Below are 19,817 nucleotides of genomic sequence, written 5' to 3'. Positions count from 1 at the left end.
AGTATTCTAATATACCGGTTTATCGGAGGGTCGATCGAATAGTCAACATAATATTATTTTTATCCGATAATGCACTACTGTTTTTTTTTATTGCGCGTGTAGTACCGTGCACGTGATAGAATAGAAACTTCTTAAAAAATAAAGGATAATTATATTTTGGTATGAAAGAGAGAGATATTGCATCGTAAAAGAAATACAACAATACAAAATTAACGAAAAAAAAATCTGTTTATTTTACATACTCAGAGGAAGCCTTGAAGAAAGGAAGATTATGAAGAAAAACATTTGTAGGAAAATATTTTTAAAAAAAAACACGCAAAGACCACATTTATTTTTACATGAAATTATTATAAAAAATTAAATTCTGTTTGAAAATTAGTTGGAACAGTAAAAATTTTGGTTATTATGTTTTTCGGCTAGTACGCTTTTGACTCAACTGAATTAACATAACATCTACTTCTGATTCGGCAATATATATATATATATATATATATATATATATATATATATATATATATATATATATATATATATATATATATGTATATATATTTTTTAAATATTTTTTTATTTATTGTTTCGGCATTAACATTGTGGTAAGACATGTTACAATGATTAAAGAAAACAGTTGTTTTATACCACTTGAGTTTTATTAAAGACTACATGTACAAAGTTACATATTATACAGACCTGAATGATGGAAGTTTAACTTCTGAAACATGTAGTCTTTAATACAATTTTGTATATATATATATATATATATATATATATATATATATATATATATATATATATATATATATATATATATATATATATATATATCGATAAAAAATATTATGAAATATATTCGAACGACCCTCCAAAACACATCGAAACGCATACATTGCTAGACCGCGACAATAATTATTATGTATATAAGGCAGGTACTGTTAATTAAGGGACTACACTAATTTAATTAACATTAATTTTAATTTTATTTCAAAATAATTATTTAATAATATAAATTATAAACTAACTTACTAACCTTAGCGCCATTTCACCATTTCCCCGCAGGGGTAGACAGAGGGAATAGAACGCCAAGCCATTTTGTCTTGTAACCAATCTTCACCTCTTCCACGTGCATTTCTCCATACATACTCACAGAATATTTCCTGATTTACGTTGCTTCACACTCATTTATTTTTATTTTATTATAAGTATATTTATTTATTTATATTTCATCATATACTAGGAACTACGCTTAGATGGCTTTACTTAGGTCAGTTCTTTGGACACGTTGCGCGTGGCAACGAGGATAGCCTGGAATGACTGGCTGTGATCGATAACCTGGAGAGGAAGAGAGGGAAAGGAAGATGAACCGATCATGTCAAGGCAGCAGCAGGTTGGAACGCTACGTGCAGCACAGTCAAGGGATAACTGAAGAAGAGTCGTTGCTTCCACAAGGATCACAACCCTCAGCAATGAGGAATAATACGGAGGAGAAGAAGACATCATATACATAACGTAGTCATACAGGAGAAAGTGACCAAGTGCATTGTTTTACAAAAACGTGATCATTGACTTTTTGATATCTTACTAGCTTAATATTGCCCTGAAAAAATCCCAAACGATTTTAAACTTGGAAGTATAATATATTGACTTTTTAAAAATTACTAACTGCATTGATGTTTACTTTTTTGCCAAGCAAAAGTGACTTTAATGGCCCTCCTGAACATTTTAAGTTTTGGTAGTTGGTCACATTCTCCTGTACGACTACGATAGTAACAAATTACAATAATGTGCCCTCACTGTTCCTGTGCCCAGGGCATATTATAGAAAGTAGCAAATTTCGTCCTTTACAGAAGTTGAGCGTCCCTGGACGACCGGTGTCGAGAGAGCGGTGACTCCAATACTCGACCGCGAAACGACTTCTTGTCACCTGGGAGGGCCGGCATAAGGTTTTAGTGACTTCTTCGTCTATTATTTTATGGTTCACTCAATATAACACTTAATATCAATATTCTACCGAGGATCTTTTGCTGGTTAATGATTAAATTTTTGTATCATATATCTTAGTCATACAGGAGAAAGTGACTTAGTGCTTTTTTTACAAAAACGTGATCATTGACTATTAGATATCTTACTAGCTTAATATTGCCCTGAAAAAAAACCAAATGATTTTAAACGTGAAAGTATGATATATTGACTTGTAAAAATGACAAACTGCATTGATGTTTATTTTCTTGCCAAGCAAAAGCGACTTAAATGGCCCTCCTGAACATTTTACGTTTAGAAAGTTGGTCATTTTCTCCTGTACGACTACGATATGTAGGTATATGGTAAAAAAAATATAAGATGGGTTTACAATCCTGTTCCCGGCAATTCACCTTAGAAACAATTCATGATTTTTAGTTTTAATTTCACATGGTATACACCGCTATTTCTGAAAACCTATTGTGATCCGTGTTTCGATGCGTTACACATTATTTTCAAACAACACTGTATGAGGATTAGTCTAAATTTCTTTTTCAATATGACAATGTCTAAAACCTGCTTGATTCTTAATGTCCATGTAACCAGTATTGAAAAAATATGGAACAGCTGTTACCCCCTCTTCATCCTTCAACGTTTCAAGGACACAACTCGTAGAATTGGTGAATGTTACACGTGTAAAAAGTGATCACTTAAACGAGCCTATGACGATCGTCAGTACCGTAAATGTCCAGACTTCCATATTCTTCCTCATCTTTGATGAGATGTCAAAAAAACTCCTATAATTGAAGATAATCCAGATTTGTGAACAAGTATTTGGATACACTCAAAATGTTGGAAAAAAATAATATGTTTGTTGTTTTATTATGTTTACAAAATGTTTGTATTTAAACCGGTCAGTGAGAACATTTTTAGTTAAAAAAACTAGTCATGTTTACATTAAAAATCACAATACTGGTCTAACACAAGTATTCAATTTATATTGGTTTTACTCCCCCCTACTTCATATAAAAAAATTCAAACCTATTTTTTAAAAATAATATAAAAAATAACTCCTATTATTGGAGATAATCCAGATTTGTGAACAAGTATTTAGGCACACAAAAATGCTGTTCATAATTTTAAGTCGTTTTCCTGGAATAGCCTCTTCCGGCCCTGCATTCATCAGAGAGGGGAGAAACAGGTACACATGAGTTATACGGAGTGGGAGACAACGGAGTCTCCGTTCCCCGCCCGCCCCCGCCCCCTCGCCCGCGCGGGGTCCTCGTGACATTCCGAGAGCCGCGGCCGCGACCTCAACATTCGCAACAGTCAGTCACCAGTCCTCGTGGGCCAAATATTTACACCGGAACGATCCGACTATGTCGTGAGCGGAGCGGCGCGAAAGTGCAACAACATCGCTACAGCGTAGCGGCAAAAGCAGCCACACCGGAACGACAAAAGAAGCAATCGCCTCAGCCGATGCAGAAAATCAATCTTCATGCTCTCTCAAACGTATTGAAAACGTCAATCAATCGATTGGAGAAGCGCAACGAGTTACCGATAAGAAATACCGAACCACACAAAAAAAATCAATTCAATCAGTCATATTTGTGAATTGGGCCAAATTAAGAATTTGTTTTTAAGCTGTCCGAATTGATGCTATAAATTGTGACTTATGATCTCAGCGTGTGGAACAGTTACCTGTTTAAAATTCAGGGGATCATCTTTCGGCTGTGCTGACAGGAAATTCAAACCCAAGATGGACAGGAATACGTTGGCTTTGTTCATTTTGACTGCTATTGTCTTGCAAACCTGCCACGGGGTGAGTAAAATATAAATTACTTCTTGGGACTACTGTCCGTACACGATGGTGCATAGGGCACTGCATCGGATAGACGCAAAATTAATTATATAAAGGCAAGGTGACTGGCACATGAAAGTCTTGCTCTTCAGGTATCAGCCTATGGTAATATTACATCAATATTACAGTGAAAAAAATAAAATAAGAAATGTGTGTAGAGATGGTTTGGACATGTAGAACGAATGAGTAAGGAAAAAACGGTAAAAAAAATGCGGATTATGATACAAATGTAGACAGGAGCAGAGGAAAGCCGAGGAAATTTGGGGATGATCAAGTTTGTCAAAGACGAGATTCACGAATGTGGAAAAGGCGAAGAATGTTTGCAAGTACAGCGGTGTGGCGTTCTATCCCCTCTGCCTACCCCTGCGGAAAATGGCGTTATGTTTGTTAGTGGAAATCATGTACAACGATTAGAGCATAATGTTATATTAATTATATTCGTATAGATATATTAATCTAAATATTTATTTTTTAAAGAATTCTATGTATAGATAATTGTAAAAGTTCGTTTTCTCAAAATATTAAATCTCCTAAAGTTATTCACCAATTGCTTTGACATTTTGATACAATGTTGCATTAAATACGCTCGTGTTTGTGTATGTAAATACTTATGACAGGTAAAAATATTTCGAGAATACATCATTTATTTGTGAGAATTTAAGCAAATTTGACAGGATTTAGCTAGTCGCCTTGTATCCCATGTGGTATAAATCAGTGTGAACCCAGCCCAGTTTCGTTACAATCAATGAATTTTACGAAGACATTAAAATTAACCCTATATTTCAAGTACTTTCTCCATGACACCTTACTTATCATTCATTCTTCACTTTTTGTAATACCACTTAATTATCATATATGTATGTCGTTCTTTAAAGTGGTTTTACACAAAGTGAACGATGAATGATAAGAAGAGTGTTATATTACCATAAGACAAAATGAACAGTGGTTTTAATTTACAAAATATTTTCTCCATACTTTACTGTGTTTAAAAAACAGTACCAGTTGACTTTGTATATACCATACATCATATGTTTATTTTACTCTTTTCGAATCTTGATCAATAGTATATATTTTTGAAAAACATAGTATAGTTGCTGAAATCGCTCACTCCTTTCAAGAACTTCATAAATCAAAAAACTTGATTTTTCAGGAGAACATTTTTAAAGTTTAAAAAGATAATACAATGTATTAAAAATAAATATCAAGCCACTTATTGAACTTTTTAATGTGCAACAGATCTTTTTAGGTAAAACCTGAAGGTTTTTTCTCCATTTGAAAAATATTTTATAAATTTCAAACAATAATTAAACAATAACTTTTCTTCAAAATGCAAAAACAACACTTTCTGCCCTGTAGCAGGTAAATATTAAGTTAAAAACATGCCTCTTTTGCTGGGATATAGTACATTTTCTGGGCATTCTGAAAACATGCACAACTGAAAATTGACGATTTTCGATTTATGACGTTCTTGGAAGGAATGAGCGATATGTTGATTTCACTCGTTTCGAATATTGATCATTATATTTTTTTTAAAACATAGTTTTAATAACTGAAATGTCAAACACTCATTAACCTTTGCTTAAAATTTAGAAAATTGAAGGTTAAACGATATCTCGAAGACGAGGAGTGACATACAAGGGTAACGATTGTTACTGTTTTCCGTCAAATTCAAATAATTATTATCAACTATTAGAGAATACACTTCATAAGTAAAATAAGCCGGCTGATTAGTATAAAAAGGAAACTTGTCTATTGCTTCTACTACACCCAAAAGTTTAAAGATATTCCTCGAATGCATCGAAATTTCATAGTCCGGCGAAGAGCTTTTACTACCATTGAATTCAAATTTTTGCGATTCAAAGACCAAATATTGTTATGTAGACTTTTGTGCAAATAATAATAATTCAAATCGTTTCAAACGTCAGATAAATGTGGTGTTAACATGATCGTTAATATCAAGATTTTTATAATGATTATCTTAAACATGGTAAATGCCACTATTTCTTAAAATCTATCGTAACACGTGTTTCGACGCATTTCGCATGATAATGATATCCGCATGGAATTGATAATGAAGCTCAAAGCATCGAATGTCACAGTAGATTTTATCCGTTAGAGCTGTGAGAATCGAATTATCGACTCTGGTATACTTTGCCAAAAGCGTAGCTGTCGATATACCGACGATGATGCAAATTTTTGGTGATTCTGCTGGAAGGTTCTATCCCAGCATGCTCGTTTCTTGAGTTCCGATCAAAAATCCGTCAAAAATATTCACAAATAATCCAATTAAACTAATTTTTATTGAAAAACCAGAAATATTTTTTTTGCCTTTTGACATCTCAGCATACGCGAAAAAGAAAATGGAAGTCTAGGTATTTACAGAGCTTCCGACCCTGCTGGTTTAAGTGATCATTTTATACACCTGTACCTGTGAATACCATGACTTCCATATTCTTCTTCATCTACGTTGAGACATAAAAATGTAAAAATTACCCTAAGTGGAGTAATTCAGATTTATGAACAAGGAGTTAGACACATCCAAAATGTTGTAAACACATTTTTTGGTTAAAAAAAATCACCGAATGGCCACTAAAAATATTTTTTAAATGGACCATTTTTGCATATTTGCAAAAAAGACAAATTTTAGCAAACATCGCTCACTCTTTTGAATAACGTCAATTATCACAAAACTTGATTTTTCAGGAGATCGTTTTTTATGTTTAAAAATAAAATAAAATGTATTAAAAATAAATACCAAGCCACTTATTGAATTTTTTACTGTGCAACAGATCTTTTTAGGTAAAACCTGAATGTTTTTTTCTCCATTTGAAAAATATTTAGTAGGTATATTTAAAAAAATAATAAACAATACCTTTTTTTCGAAATGCAAAAACAACACTTTCTGCCCTGTAGCAGGTAAATATTAAGTTAAAAAAATGCCCCTTTTGCTGGGATATAATACATTTTCCGGGCATTCTGAAAACATGCACAAAAAAAAATTAAGATTTTTTATATATGACGTTGTTGAAAGGAGTGAGCGACATATAAGAAAAAATCTCAGCACCAAAACGGTTAAGAAATAATGGTATTTACCAAGTAAAAACTAAATTGAAAATGAAGCAATAAGAATAAAAAAAATATGGGAATTAAGATTTGTGAGATTTTATGGGAATATCCCGAATTGAAGTATGTATTATTATTATATTCTTTTTTGATATCTCATCAAAGATGAAGAAGAATATGGAAGTCTGAGCATTTACGGGGCTTACGACCGTCAAAAAATTTACGTTTTATTTTAAATGCCCAGATTTCCATATTCTTCTTCATCTTTGATGAGATGATCAAAAAATAATATGAAAATAACTCCTGTAATTGGAGATAATCCAGATTTTGTGAACAAGTATTTGGACACACTCAAAATGTTGTATTATTATTATGTTTATTTGAAAATTAAATGAGCCCCGGGTTTAAGGTGACTGCTAAGGTCATTGTTTAGGATTTCTTTTCAGAACAGTGTTGTGAATACGACTTAAGTGCGACATTGTCACGTATTTCTGAGGTATTTACACGTGTCTCGAAGTACCAAGGAAGCACTTACAGTACTATGTACCTCAACCATTGTTATGTTTATTGATTTCTAAAGAGAAATGGAACCAATATGAGCGTAACAGTGAAAATAAAGCCCAACTGTACGGCTCACTATACGGGTGAAATTTTATTTTAAAAGAATCACTAATGGTCGCTGTCAGAATTTTATTTTTATTTTTTGAGAAGAAAGGCCCAATGTACGATAAATCACAACTTAAGTTTATTTTAAGACAGAAACACTTGGCGTAATTGATTTATTGTTTTTACTTAAAATACCGGTTTGTAATGAAAAAAAAATCGAAATAAATACATGATTTTGAAGAGAAAAGAGTTATTGAAAGGTGAGGAGTTAAAATAATATATTAAAAAAATCTTCCCATATTATATTTATTTTAAATGTATTTTTTTAAATTTAAACCAGCCCACGACAAACCCAAACCCAAAGTCCAAATGAGTAATACAAAACAAATTATTCTTCATCTATGTTATCAAAATAAAATTAAAATAAAAAAAAAAACAAATAAGACTCACCCCTACCTAGACTACATACCAAAGAATATATTTTAATTTTTAATTTACCTTGTTAATTTTTAATTTTAATTTTAATTTACTTTGTTTAAAAAAATATTGTTAAACGAACTCCCTAAACACAAGTCGCTCACTCCTTTCAAGAACGTCATAAATAAAAAATCGTCAATTTTCAATTGTGCATGTTTTTGGGATGCCCAGAAAATGTACTATATCCTTGCCAAAGAGAAATATTTTAAACTTAATATTTACCCGCTACAGGGCAGAAAGTGTTGTTTTTGCATTTTGAAGAAAAGGTATTGTTGAATTATTTTTTTAAATAAACTAAGAGAAAAAACCTTCAGGTTTTACCTAAAAAGATCTGTTGCACAGTAAAAAGTTCAATAAGAGGCTTGATATTAATTTTTAATACGTTGTATTATATTTTTAAACATTAAAAAGGTTCTCCTGAAAAATCAAGTTTTTTTTATTTATGACGTTCTTGAGCGAAGTATCTACTTTATTAGAGAGGTAGAAACGTTATATATGGAAATGTATTGTATATTTACCAACTATTTTGTTTTATTTAAATATGTTTTTGTAAAAAAAAAAATTTTTCAATAAAAATAAAATAATATAAGAGTTTCTGCTTAATAAAAAGCTTCTTTACATCTCACCAATAGATGTCTCTAGTGAAGTTCTAGTGATTCATGAACAAGGTTTCTAAATTGGTTCATATATATAGAACTTCCAAGAATTTGAGTAGTGTGGTTGTCAATAATGGGTAGAATTGGTGAATGTTACACGTGTGTAAAGTGATCACTTAAACCAGCCTATGACGGTCGTAAGCCCCGTAAATGCCCAGACTTCCATATTCTTCTTCATCTTTGATGAGATGTCAAAAAATAATATAAAAAAATAATATAAAAAAAAATAAAATAAAGAGATGTCGAAATGTAAACAATCTTATTTTTATTTATTTGATTATTTCAGATGGAGAGGCCATCTTCTAGGGGATTTAGTTTGTTTGGGGGCGGAACGCAAAGTAAACAACCGCTCAAACAAATTGGGGGATTTTGGGGAAATAGGCCGCCTGCTCACGACTCACCTCCTGCAGCGTGCTCGTGTGGTAAGAACAATTTTAACCTGGCCGGGAGTATGGACGTAAATAAACGTCAGTTCGAATTTTCCTCAAAGGAGTATCGACGTTAATGAACGTCGAAGTTCGTCTGTCAGTTAGTATGATGTAACTTGTATAGAAATGACATCTGTGGATATTTGTGTATAATTTTGTCATAATTGAAAAATATTTCGAATATGTGTTTAAATTTTTTTTAAACATAATACATCAATTTAATGAAGATTTTTTTTCATGTAAAAAGAACCCACTTCCCAGAGAAAGTCGGACATCAATTTTGGTACTTCCAAAAAGGTTAAACATCAAAATGGCTAACTTATAGTATTTTTTTTAAACATGTCAAATGTGCATCCGTTATTACTTGATAAAGTACCCTTTACCCTTTTACTCCCTTCCTCACACACACACTCCCACACTTTTTCATTTTATTTTTTATCTAGTGATGTTTTTGATCGTTATTATAACATAAATGTGGTATTGTGTAATTGGCTTTTTTTATTAATGTAACCATTTTTTATTATATTTCAATTCAAACCCTTATCCGCACCCCAATGGTGCATAGGACACTGCAGCATATAAACGCAGTGTTATCTTGATCGTTAACGCATGAAGGAAAGGTGATCAGCCCTCCGCTTCAGTAGTAAGAATAAATATATATTTTTAATTTATTGATTTGGCGTTGAATTTGTAGAACTCCATTTTAATTTATGAATTAATTTAAAATCAAACACAGATTTTTTGAGTCTACTAAGTTGTATTTTATTAACAAAAACACATAAAAAAAAATATATTCTGACACTTGTTTCGCCTTGTTAGGGCATTGTCAAACGAATGTGAAGATCAAACGGACTACGGTCCTTATGTAGCTATAAGCTAAGTGACAGTTTTAACACGTGCAGCAATAATTTATGGGAGACAACAGTAGGTAATGGGGGATGTAGGTACGTGCCCTTATATTTATTTTCTGGGAAAGGAAGAATTTATTGGTTTTCGTTAGTAAAATACAACTTAGTAGACTCAAAAAATCTGTGTTTGATTTAAAATTAATACATAAAATATATTTTTAATGCTTAAAATATCTCCTATCCAATTATCGACATATTATCGAAGCCTTTACAAATAATATATCATTATTTATACTATCAGACGCGGAATTATTCACCCTACGGACGATATATTAATATAGTAGATACCACAACTTGAGATGAAAAATGTGTATTTTTTTATATTATAAAATATAAGATGAGAGATTTTTCTATGACTTGCGATTACTTATTGCTTGTTTGCATGTGTTTTGCTTATTTATCACCAAAACGTTTAATTTTTAGTATGTGGGGAAAGAAATGACCCCGGTCGAGTGGTGGGTGGGCAGGCGGCGGCTCCTCAGGAGTTCCCCTGGATGGCCAAGCTGTCGTACTTCAAGAAGTTCTACTGCGGCGGGACCTTCATCAGCGACCGCTACGTCCTCACAGCTGCACATTGCGTCAAAGGGTAACTAAATACCACTTTACACACGTGTAACATTTACCAATTCTACCCATGATTGACAACCACGCTACTCAAATTCTTGGAAGTTCTATATACATGATCCAATTTCGAAACATTGTACTTGAACCACTAGTATTTTCACTAGAGGCATCTATTGGTGAGATGAAGAAGCTTTTTTATTGATTAAAAACTCTTTCATTTGTTTATGGCATTACTGCCTTTTACAAAAAAACATAGAAGTTAGAAATTAAAATAGATTACATAGGAAATAAAAAATAAAAATAAAATAATAATCATAATAATTATATCGCTCACTCCTTTCAATAACGTCATTTATCAAAAACCGTCAATTTTCAGTTGTGCATGTTTTCGGAATGCCCAAAAAATGTACTATATCCCTGCAAAAGCGACATATTTTTAATTTAATATTTACCCGCTACAGGGCAGAAAGTGTTGTTTTTGCATTTTAAAGAAAAGGTATTGTTTAATTATTTTTCTAATTATACTAAATATTTTCCAATGGAGAAAAAACATTCAGGTTTTACCGAAAAAGATCTGTTGTATAGTATAAAGTTCAATAAGTGGCTTGATATTTATTTTTAATACATTTTACTATATTTTTAAACTTTGAAAAATCAAGTTTTTGCGAATATGACGTTGTTGAAAGGAGTGATCGATATGTGAGGTTCATATTCTTACTTACTTCTACAATTGGAGATAATCCAGATTTGTGAACAAGTATTTGGGCACACTCAAAATGACGTTAATATTTTTTTCTGCTTTCAGATTCATGTTCTTCATGATCCGTGTTACGTTTGGAGAGTTGGACAGATGTGACGAGTCCAAAATGTACGAGTCCAGATTCGTGATCAGGGCTATCACTCACGACTTTAGTTTTAGCAACTTCGACAACGACATCGCGCTCCTGAGACTCAACGAAAGGGTTCCCATAAGCGCCAACATCCACCCAGTCTGCCTTCCTACAGATCAAAGTACGTGGAGCTTTCAAAGCTTTATTTAATACCCCTTTCGTACCTACGCATAGCGCATACTTTTATTTTATTTATATTAATAAATATGGCTGTAACGCCTTTTACAAACAATACATTAAAATATATATTGCTCACTCCTTTCAACAACATCATATATCAAAAAACCTGATTTTTCAGGAGATCGTTTTTTAAGTTAAAAAATATAATAGAATGTATTAAAAATAAAATCAAGCCACTTTTTGAACTTTTTACTGTGCAACAGATCTTTTTAGGTAAAACCTAAATTGTTTTTTCTCTTTTTGAAAAATATTTAGTGTATTTAAAAAAATAAATAAACAATACCTTTTCTTCAAATGCAAAAAACAACACTTTCTGCCCTGTAGCGGGTAAATGTTAAGTTAAAAATATGCCGTATTTGCTGGGATATAGTACATTTTCTGGGCATTCCGTAAACATGCAGAATTGAGCATTGACGATTTCTGATATATGACGTTGTTGAAAGGAGTGAGCGATATATTGTACATCGTTTTGACGCCTTTTTTTATTCTTCTGTTGCAAACTCAATGCCTCACTCCCAAACATTATAATTGGTACCAAGACTCCTTTGTGCATTGCCAGTTTAGTTTTCGCAGATAAGCTTTTATTTGCTATAACTGATTTCAGTGCAACATCACTCTAATCCCAGCATTCACTATTCTTTCTTTTTCTTTATTTTTGCCAACTCCATGCTTTGCTTTCATACATTCCATACATACCTTTTTCTCTTTTTTAAAAACATTTATTTGTTAACTATATAGTTACATACATATGTATAAATACACATTCTGCATATATTAATGAAAAAAATTATAATCATAATTAACTTATTATATTTTGACATCTCATCAAAGATGAAGAAGAATATGGAAGTCTGGGCATTTATGGGGCTGACGACCGTCATAGGCTGGTTTAAGTGATCACTTTACACACGAGTAACATTCACCAATTCTACCCCTTATTGACAACCACACTACTCAAATTCTTGGAAGTTCAATATATAAAGGGTCCGCCAAATAACTTTTTTTTTTTAAAACAGGGCGCAAAACATCGAGTGTAGCTTCGGCTGTGTGGCACGTAGCGCCGTCCTGTTGAAACCAAATGTTGCCAATATCCTCCTCTTCAATTTTTGTGAACAAAAATCCGTTCAACATGGCCCGATAACGATCGCCATTGACTGTAACGGCCACTCCTTGCTCATTTTCAAAGAAAAATGGCCCAATTATGCCTCTGGACCAAAATCCGCACCAAACAGTGACTCGTTTTGGGTGTACCGGCTTTTCAATGTATGCGTGCGGGTTTTCTGTGCCCCAAATACGACAATTTTGCTTGTTTACATACCCGCCAAGATCAAAATGAGCTTCATCCGAAAAGATGATTTTTTTGGCAAAATCGGCATCTTCTGTAAGTCGATCGCAGGCCCACTCAGCGAAGCGAAAACGCATTGGATGGTCAGTTGGCTTCAACTCCTGAACCAATTGGACTTTGTATGGCGTCATACCAAGGTCTTTATGCAAAATTCGTCTCAATGATGTCTCCGAAATGTTCAATTGTTGAGAACGACGGTGAATTGATGTTGATGGCGCTTCACGCACACTTTCTGCCACAACATCGATATTCTCGGGTGTACGCACTGTTTTTGGCTTTTCACGCTTTGGTTTATCGATGAGGATGCCAGTTTCTTTCACTTTTTTTACAAGATAACGAACATACGGAGCTGACGGTGCTTCTCTTCTTCCAAAAACCGTACGCAATTTTCGCACACATTCTGCAACATTACCATGATTTTCAAAGTAATGTCGCAATAATTCCCAGCGTTGTTCAAGCGTATACACAACCATATTCGCTCAGCGGAAGGATAAAACTAATTATCTGTCAAATCAGACATGAGCTAAATGTTACCATTCACGAAATAAGCACTAGTTGAAAAAAAAAACTTTAGATGGCGGACCCTATATATGAACCAATTTTTAATCACTAGAACTTCACTCGAGACATCTATTGGTGAGATGAAAATAAGCTTTTTATTGAGCAGAAACTCTTTTATTAGTATGTGAGGTCCGAATTCTGGATTATAATCACACACATCAGAAACGCCAGAAAATATCATTTTCATTTTTATTATTTAAGCTTATAATTTGACTAGATAATTTATTTACAACATTTTGATGAGATGTCAAAAAATAATATAAAAAATTACTCCTTTAATTGGAGATAATCCAAATTTGTACACACTCAGTATTTAGACACACTCAAAATGTTGTAAATAATTAACTTGTTTTTTGCAGAAACCCACCAAGCCACCTTGTGTGTCTTGTCGGTGGAGTTCTTTAACATACGTTTCTTTTATTGTTTTTATCTATTTCAACCTAATAAGTATATGTACATATATAAAGAAAAAGAAATATATGCATATGGCCTGTTTATTTTCAGAACAAACGTACGTGGGAACTGAGGGAATAGTAACCGGATGGGGAACGTTGAAGGAAGACGGCAAGCCTTCCTGCACGTTGCAAGAGGTCCAGTTGCCCGTGCTGAGCAACGCGGCGTGCAGGAACACTAGCTACAACCCCAAGATGATCTCCGACAACATGATGTGCGCCGGGTACCCGGATGTCGGTAAAAAGGACTCTTGCCAGGTAATTGGAAATAAAAGTTAAATATTCATGTGTAAATTGTATTAACAAAGTATAATGACACACATCAATCACACAAGTCACAATCAACACACTTTATGGCAAAGCACATGGAATTACGAAATAAAATAATATGGAAAAAATGAGAGAAGAACTAAACTGGTTATCTATAAAAAAGAGACTTAAATTTAATATGCTAATCGTTATACATAATGTTTTTAACGATAAATTACCAAAATATTTTAAGGATAAAATAGTTTAAAACAAAAATTGTCATGAACATATTACTAGAAATAAGGATAAAATAACACTGCCATTGTTGAAAAAAACACACAGTCGCAAAATTGTTTAATGTAAAAGGGCTTGAAAATATTTGATGAGATGCCTGAATGTATGAAGAATGATAAGAGTCTGAAAGAATTTTAAAATTAATGTTTTTTTTACTGTAAAGAGATGTAAATATATATACATGTATATATATATATATATATATATATATATATATATATATATATATATATATATATATATATATATATATATATATATATATATATATATATATATATATATATATATATATATATATATATATATATATATATATATATATATATATATATATATATATATATATATAGATGATGTAAATTAAGTGTCAATAATAGTTTATATTAATTGTAGTAGTAGGTATGAAAGTTATCAAATCAAATGATGGAAAAATATTGACGAATGAAAGTGAAGTGAAAGAAAGATGGAAAGAATACTTTATGGAAATTTATGAAAGTAACGGCAATGTCTCCACCGAGACACCCATAGAGGCAAGGGTGAGTGACGGTATGGTATGTGAGATAAGTATGTCAGAAATAACGAATGCCTTAAAATTAATGCGGAACGGTAAGGCTGTTGGGTATGATAATATTGCTATAGAGTTTGTAAAATGTGGTGGACTGACCACCCTCACATGGATTCACAGACTATTTAACCTGTGTCTTGAGGAAGGATACACACCTCTGGATTGGAGAAGGGCAGTAATCATGCCTCTATTCAAGGGAAAGGGATCTCGCGCAAAGTGTGGGAATTATAGGGCGATAAGCCTGCTAAGCTCTGTCGGTAAACTCTATAGTAAGATTATAATTGAAAAAGTTAGAATGGTGACGAAAGAACGGATTTGGGATGTGCAAGGTGCTTTTATGAGTGGAAGAGGTTGCACAGATCAAATTTTTGCACTACGAATACTGACGGAAAAGTTTTTGGCTAAAAATCAGAAACTCTTCTGTGCTTTCGTGGATTTGCAGAAAGCGTATGATAAGGTTGATAGGATAAAATTATGGAGCGTGCTGGAAAAATATGGAGTAGACAATAAACTTATACAAGCAGTTGCTTCCCTCTACGAGGGCAGCACAGCTAGTATAAGAGTGAATGGGGACATTACATCATGGTTTGCAATATCCAAAGGCGTAAAGCAGGGATGTGTAATGTCACCATGGTTGTTTAATCTCTATATGGACCATTGTATGAAAGAGATTGAAAGTATGGGAGTCGGAGCGAAAATGATGAATATAACTGTTAGTTGCTTGCTGTATGCGGATGACGCCGTACTGCTAGCGAGCAGCGCGGAGGACTTGCAACTAATAGTGTCAAGAATGTACGATGTATGTATGGAAAATGATCTGGCAATGAATGAAGGTAAGTCAAAGGTCATGGTGTTTGAAAGAGAGAAAGATTTGACAGAATGCAAGATTATCGTGCACAATGAATCCCTAGAACAGGTGCAAGAATTTTTATATCTAGGAAGCATGTTCACAAGGGATGGAAAAGTGGATAAGGATATTGAGAGAAGAGTGAATGCAGGGAATAGAATAAATGGTGCTTTTAACAGAGTGATTGGGAATAAGAGTATGTCCATGGAAGCCAAGCTAGCGGTTCACAACGGCGTGCTAGTACCGACACTAATGTATGGAAGCGAAACATGGAACTGGCAAAGGAAGGATGAAAGCAGAGTGAATGCTGTTGAAATGCGCTCCCTCAGACGAATGTGTGGAAAATCATTGTATGACAGAATTAAAAACGACGATATAAGAAAGGAATGTAAGGCTGAACGAGGAATAATTGAAAAGATTAGAAAGAGCTCTTTGCGGTGGTATGGACATGTGGAGCGAATGGATAGCGAGAGAATGACTAAGAAAATATATGTGGCGAATGTGAGAGGGAAAACAGAACGTGGACGACCGAAAAAGACTTGGCACGATCAGATTAATCAGAACCTAAAATCTGGCGGTGTCGAAAGTCTGCGTAATCGGAGGGCATGTATGACTAGATGTATGGATGTGAAGGAGGCTAGGAGTGTATGTCAGGACAGAAGAGTGTGGCGTTCCATCCTCTCTGCCTACCCCTGCGGGGAAACGGCGTGATGGTAGTAGTAGTAGTAGTAGTTAATTGTAATATAAGCTAACTTATTAAAAAAAACACGGAAACACATCAAACAAAACCTAACATATGTCTCTTTTGGTCAAAAGAATTATGATTATTATGCTAGAAATACTAGATATTGTATAAAACAGCTATTCATAAATGGATAATAGAAATGGGTACATTTAAAATAGTGTATATCAAATATTTTTTTTTTTTTTTAATCAATTTAAACAATATGTGTCTCAACAGACATAAACATCTTTCATATTTTTACAAAATAATATCGATGATTCCGGTCATTCCAGGGCTCACGACCTGGCATTTGGCTGGCCTAAGTGATCACTTAAACGCTTAACACTAATGGCATTCACCATTCTGGCCATTACTGAATTCATATTGCAATAATTTTTTAAAGATATAGATATATGCATTATTGTTGGGTTATTTTCATACTTTTAGGAATGTGGGTATGTTGGTGACACATTGGTGACAACAACATAGCCGCAATCGTGTGAATAGCCACTTAGTCTGGCAAGCGCATTCTAGATTTGTCTCCCCTAGAAACCAGTCACTCGCTTAGAGATACCTAGTAATACTCATTTATAAGAAACCAAAGTACTAGCGAGTTTTTACTAATCATCGCTCATAACCTAAATACATAACACACACGTTAGTTGTTATTTGGTAGATTTGAAATGTATGGCTGACAGTAGCGCCTTCACTTGATAAATTACGGAAATTTGTACCTTAACTAAATATTTACACACCATCCGTTAAGTGTAAACTCCATTATAATAGGAAAAACAAAATGAAAATGTTCTTTAAATATTTTTATGTACTTTCAGGGAGACAGCGGCGGTCCCATGATTGCAGAAAGAAAGGATCATAAATATGAAATAATCGGTAAGGAATAAAATATATTATGAATATGAGGTCTTAAAATAACTTCTCTTCACTTACAACCCGTATTCGGATATCCTGTTTATATTTGACCTCGTAACGAAATGTACATAGTTTAGGGCAATTCTCATAAATTCAATTTTCATAGACCCATCATCTAATTCAAACTATCATTTGACCAGTAAATTACCTTTGCTCTGAATCCAGTGTCCTTAAAATCATTTTTGATTAAAGTTTTACTCGGTAAATACCACTATTCCTTAAAATCTATTGTGACACGCGTTTCGATGCATATTAAATTATTGGAAGAGGTTTTAGCAATTTATTTTCTAGCTTGGTTTATGGTACCAATGTCTTTCTTTTCCCTTGGTAACGTACATGATTAAAATAGTAAAGGTGTAATTATTCGTAAAATTACATCAGCAATAAGAAGAAACCCTTATCCGCACCCCAATGGTGCATAGGGCACTGTGTCATATAAACGCAGTGTTATCTTGATTTTTTTTTTTACACATGAAGGAAAGGTGATCAGCCCTCCGCTTCAGGTACCAGTCCATGGTAATATTGAATAAATATTACAGTGAAAAAATCACTTATATTTCTTTTACCCCACTTGGGAATCGAACCCGGGACCTCCAGAACGGTAGCCGAGCGTGCTGACCATTACACTACGGAGGCGGACACATCACCAATTGCCACATCAGCAATAACTCAAATAAAATAATAATTTCTGAAAAATTGATATTATCAATATTCGGCATTAACTTTGTGGAATAAAATGTTAATTAAAATTATTATCTATGTTTCCTTTTACAAAAAGACCGGTTCGTTCACCCTCCCCCCTTTATTTATTACCCTACCAACCTCCATTATACACCAGATTTTTTTTGTTCGTTAGTTTTGCTGACCACCTGTTGATGAAAACAACTGTAGTTTTCAAAACTAGTTGCGTGTAATGAAATAAAAGTCAAATGGTATTATACAAGTCGCTCACTCCTTTCAAGAACGTCAAAAATAAAAAAAAAATTGATTTTTCAGGAGAACGTTTTTATAGTTTAAAAATATAATACAATTTATAAAAAACCAATATCAAGCAACTTTTAAACTTTTTACTGTGCAACAGATCTCTTTAGGTAAAACCTGAAGGTTTTTGCTCAATTTGAAAAATATTAACTATATTTAAAAAAAATATTAAACAATACATTTTCTTCAAAATGTAAAAACAACACTTTCTGCCCTGTAGCGGGTAAATATTAAGTTAAAAATGTGCCTCTTTTGCTGGGACATGGTACATTTTCTGGACATTCCGAAAACATGCACAACTGAAAATTGATGAATTTCGATTTATGACGTTCTTGAAAGGAGTGAGCGAAGTGTTTAATTTTTCAAAAATAATATGAAAATTTTACTTATTTTTTAGGTGTGGTTTCATGGGGTAACGGTTGTGCCAGAAAAGGTTATCCCGGAGTGTATTCCAGAATAACAAGATACCTCCCCTGGATATTAGAACACACAAAAGACAGCTGTTTTTGTAATGAATAACCCAAAATGTTTAAGTAAAAAATACCATTAAAATTATTTAACCTACCAGTTTAAATTAATTGAGAAAAATGTGCAATGATGTCGTAGAATCATAACTTATATATATTTTTTTTTGTGTTATTCGGCCATTGACGTAGTCATTATTATTAATGAAAAAGTTGAAGGAGAGTGCTATAAAGGACTATGTATAATATTGAAATCGTATTTTATTAGAGTATATTTATTAATTTCTGACTACATTCTCAGATCTGATATTCATTTCATGAACATTTTGAGATATAAACAGCATATATATATATATATATATATATATATATATATATATATATATATATATATATATATATATATATATATATATATATATATATATATATATATATATATATATATATATATATATATATATATATATATATATATATATATATATATATATATATATATGTATTATAATGCTTTATAATTCATTAAAGACCAGAAACTGGATTTTTTACCCTACGGATGATCCTTTAGGTGGAATTATCCAGTGTTATATAAAAAAAAAACAATAAAAAATGATTATTGATTGGAAAATATAACTACTTATATAAAATTTAAATGTTATTGTTAGATAAAATAAATAAAAATGAATAAAAAAAAAAAAATATATATATATATATATATATATATATATATATATATATAAATATATATATATATATATATATATATATATATATATATATATATATGTATATATATATATATATATATAA

At 32.5% G+C, this 19,817-nt stretch overlaps 1 protein-coding gene across 1 annotated transcript; it reads left to right on the top strand.

The window, feature by feature from the left end:
- Positions 1–3,242: 3,242 nt before the first annotated feature.
- Positions 3,243–19,204, top strand: LOC148301986 (trypsin-1-like). The gene is made up of 7 exons (XM_088272366.1): positions 3,243–3,778; positions 8,906–9,041; positions 10,379–10,541; positions 11,325–11,530; positions 14,000–14,205; positions 17,463–17,520; positions 18,938–19,204. Exons 1-7 carry the CDS (start codon positions 3,632–3,634, stop codon positions 19,057–19,059), a joined length of 1,038 nt encoding a protein of 345 aa, XP_088128492.1. The 5' UTR covers positions 3,243–3,631; the 3' UTR covers positions 19,060–19,204.
- Positions 19,205–19,817: the final 613 nt, after the last annotated feature.

Source organism: Brachycentrus maculatus, unplaced genomic scaffold (assembly GCF_059751285.1).
Source record: "Brachycentrus maculatus isolate JH-2025_06_01 unplaced genomic scaffold, ASM5975128v1 h1tg000495l, whole genome shotgun sequence".
Taxonomy (NCBI): domain Eukaryota; kingdom Metazoa; phylum Arthropoda; class Insecta; order Trichoptera; family Brachycentridae; genus Brachycentrus; species Brachycentrus maculatus.
This window is presented reverse-complemented; position numbering and strand designations above follow the sequence as displayed.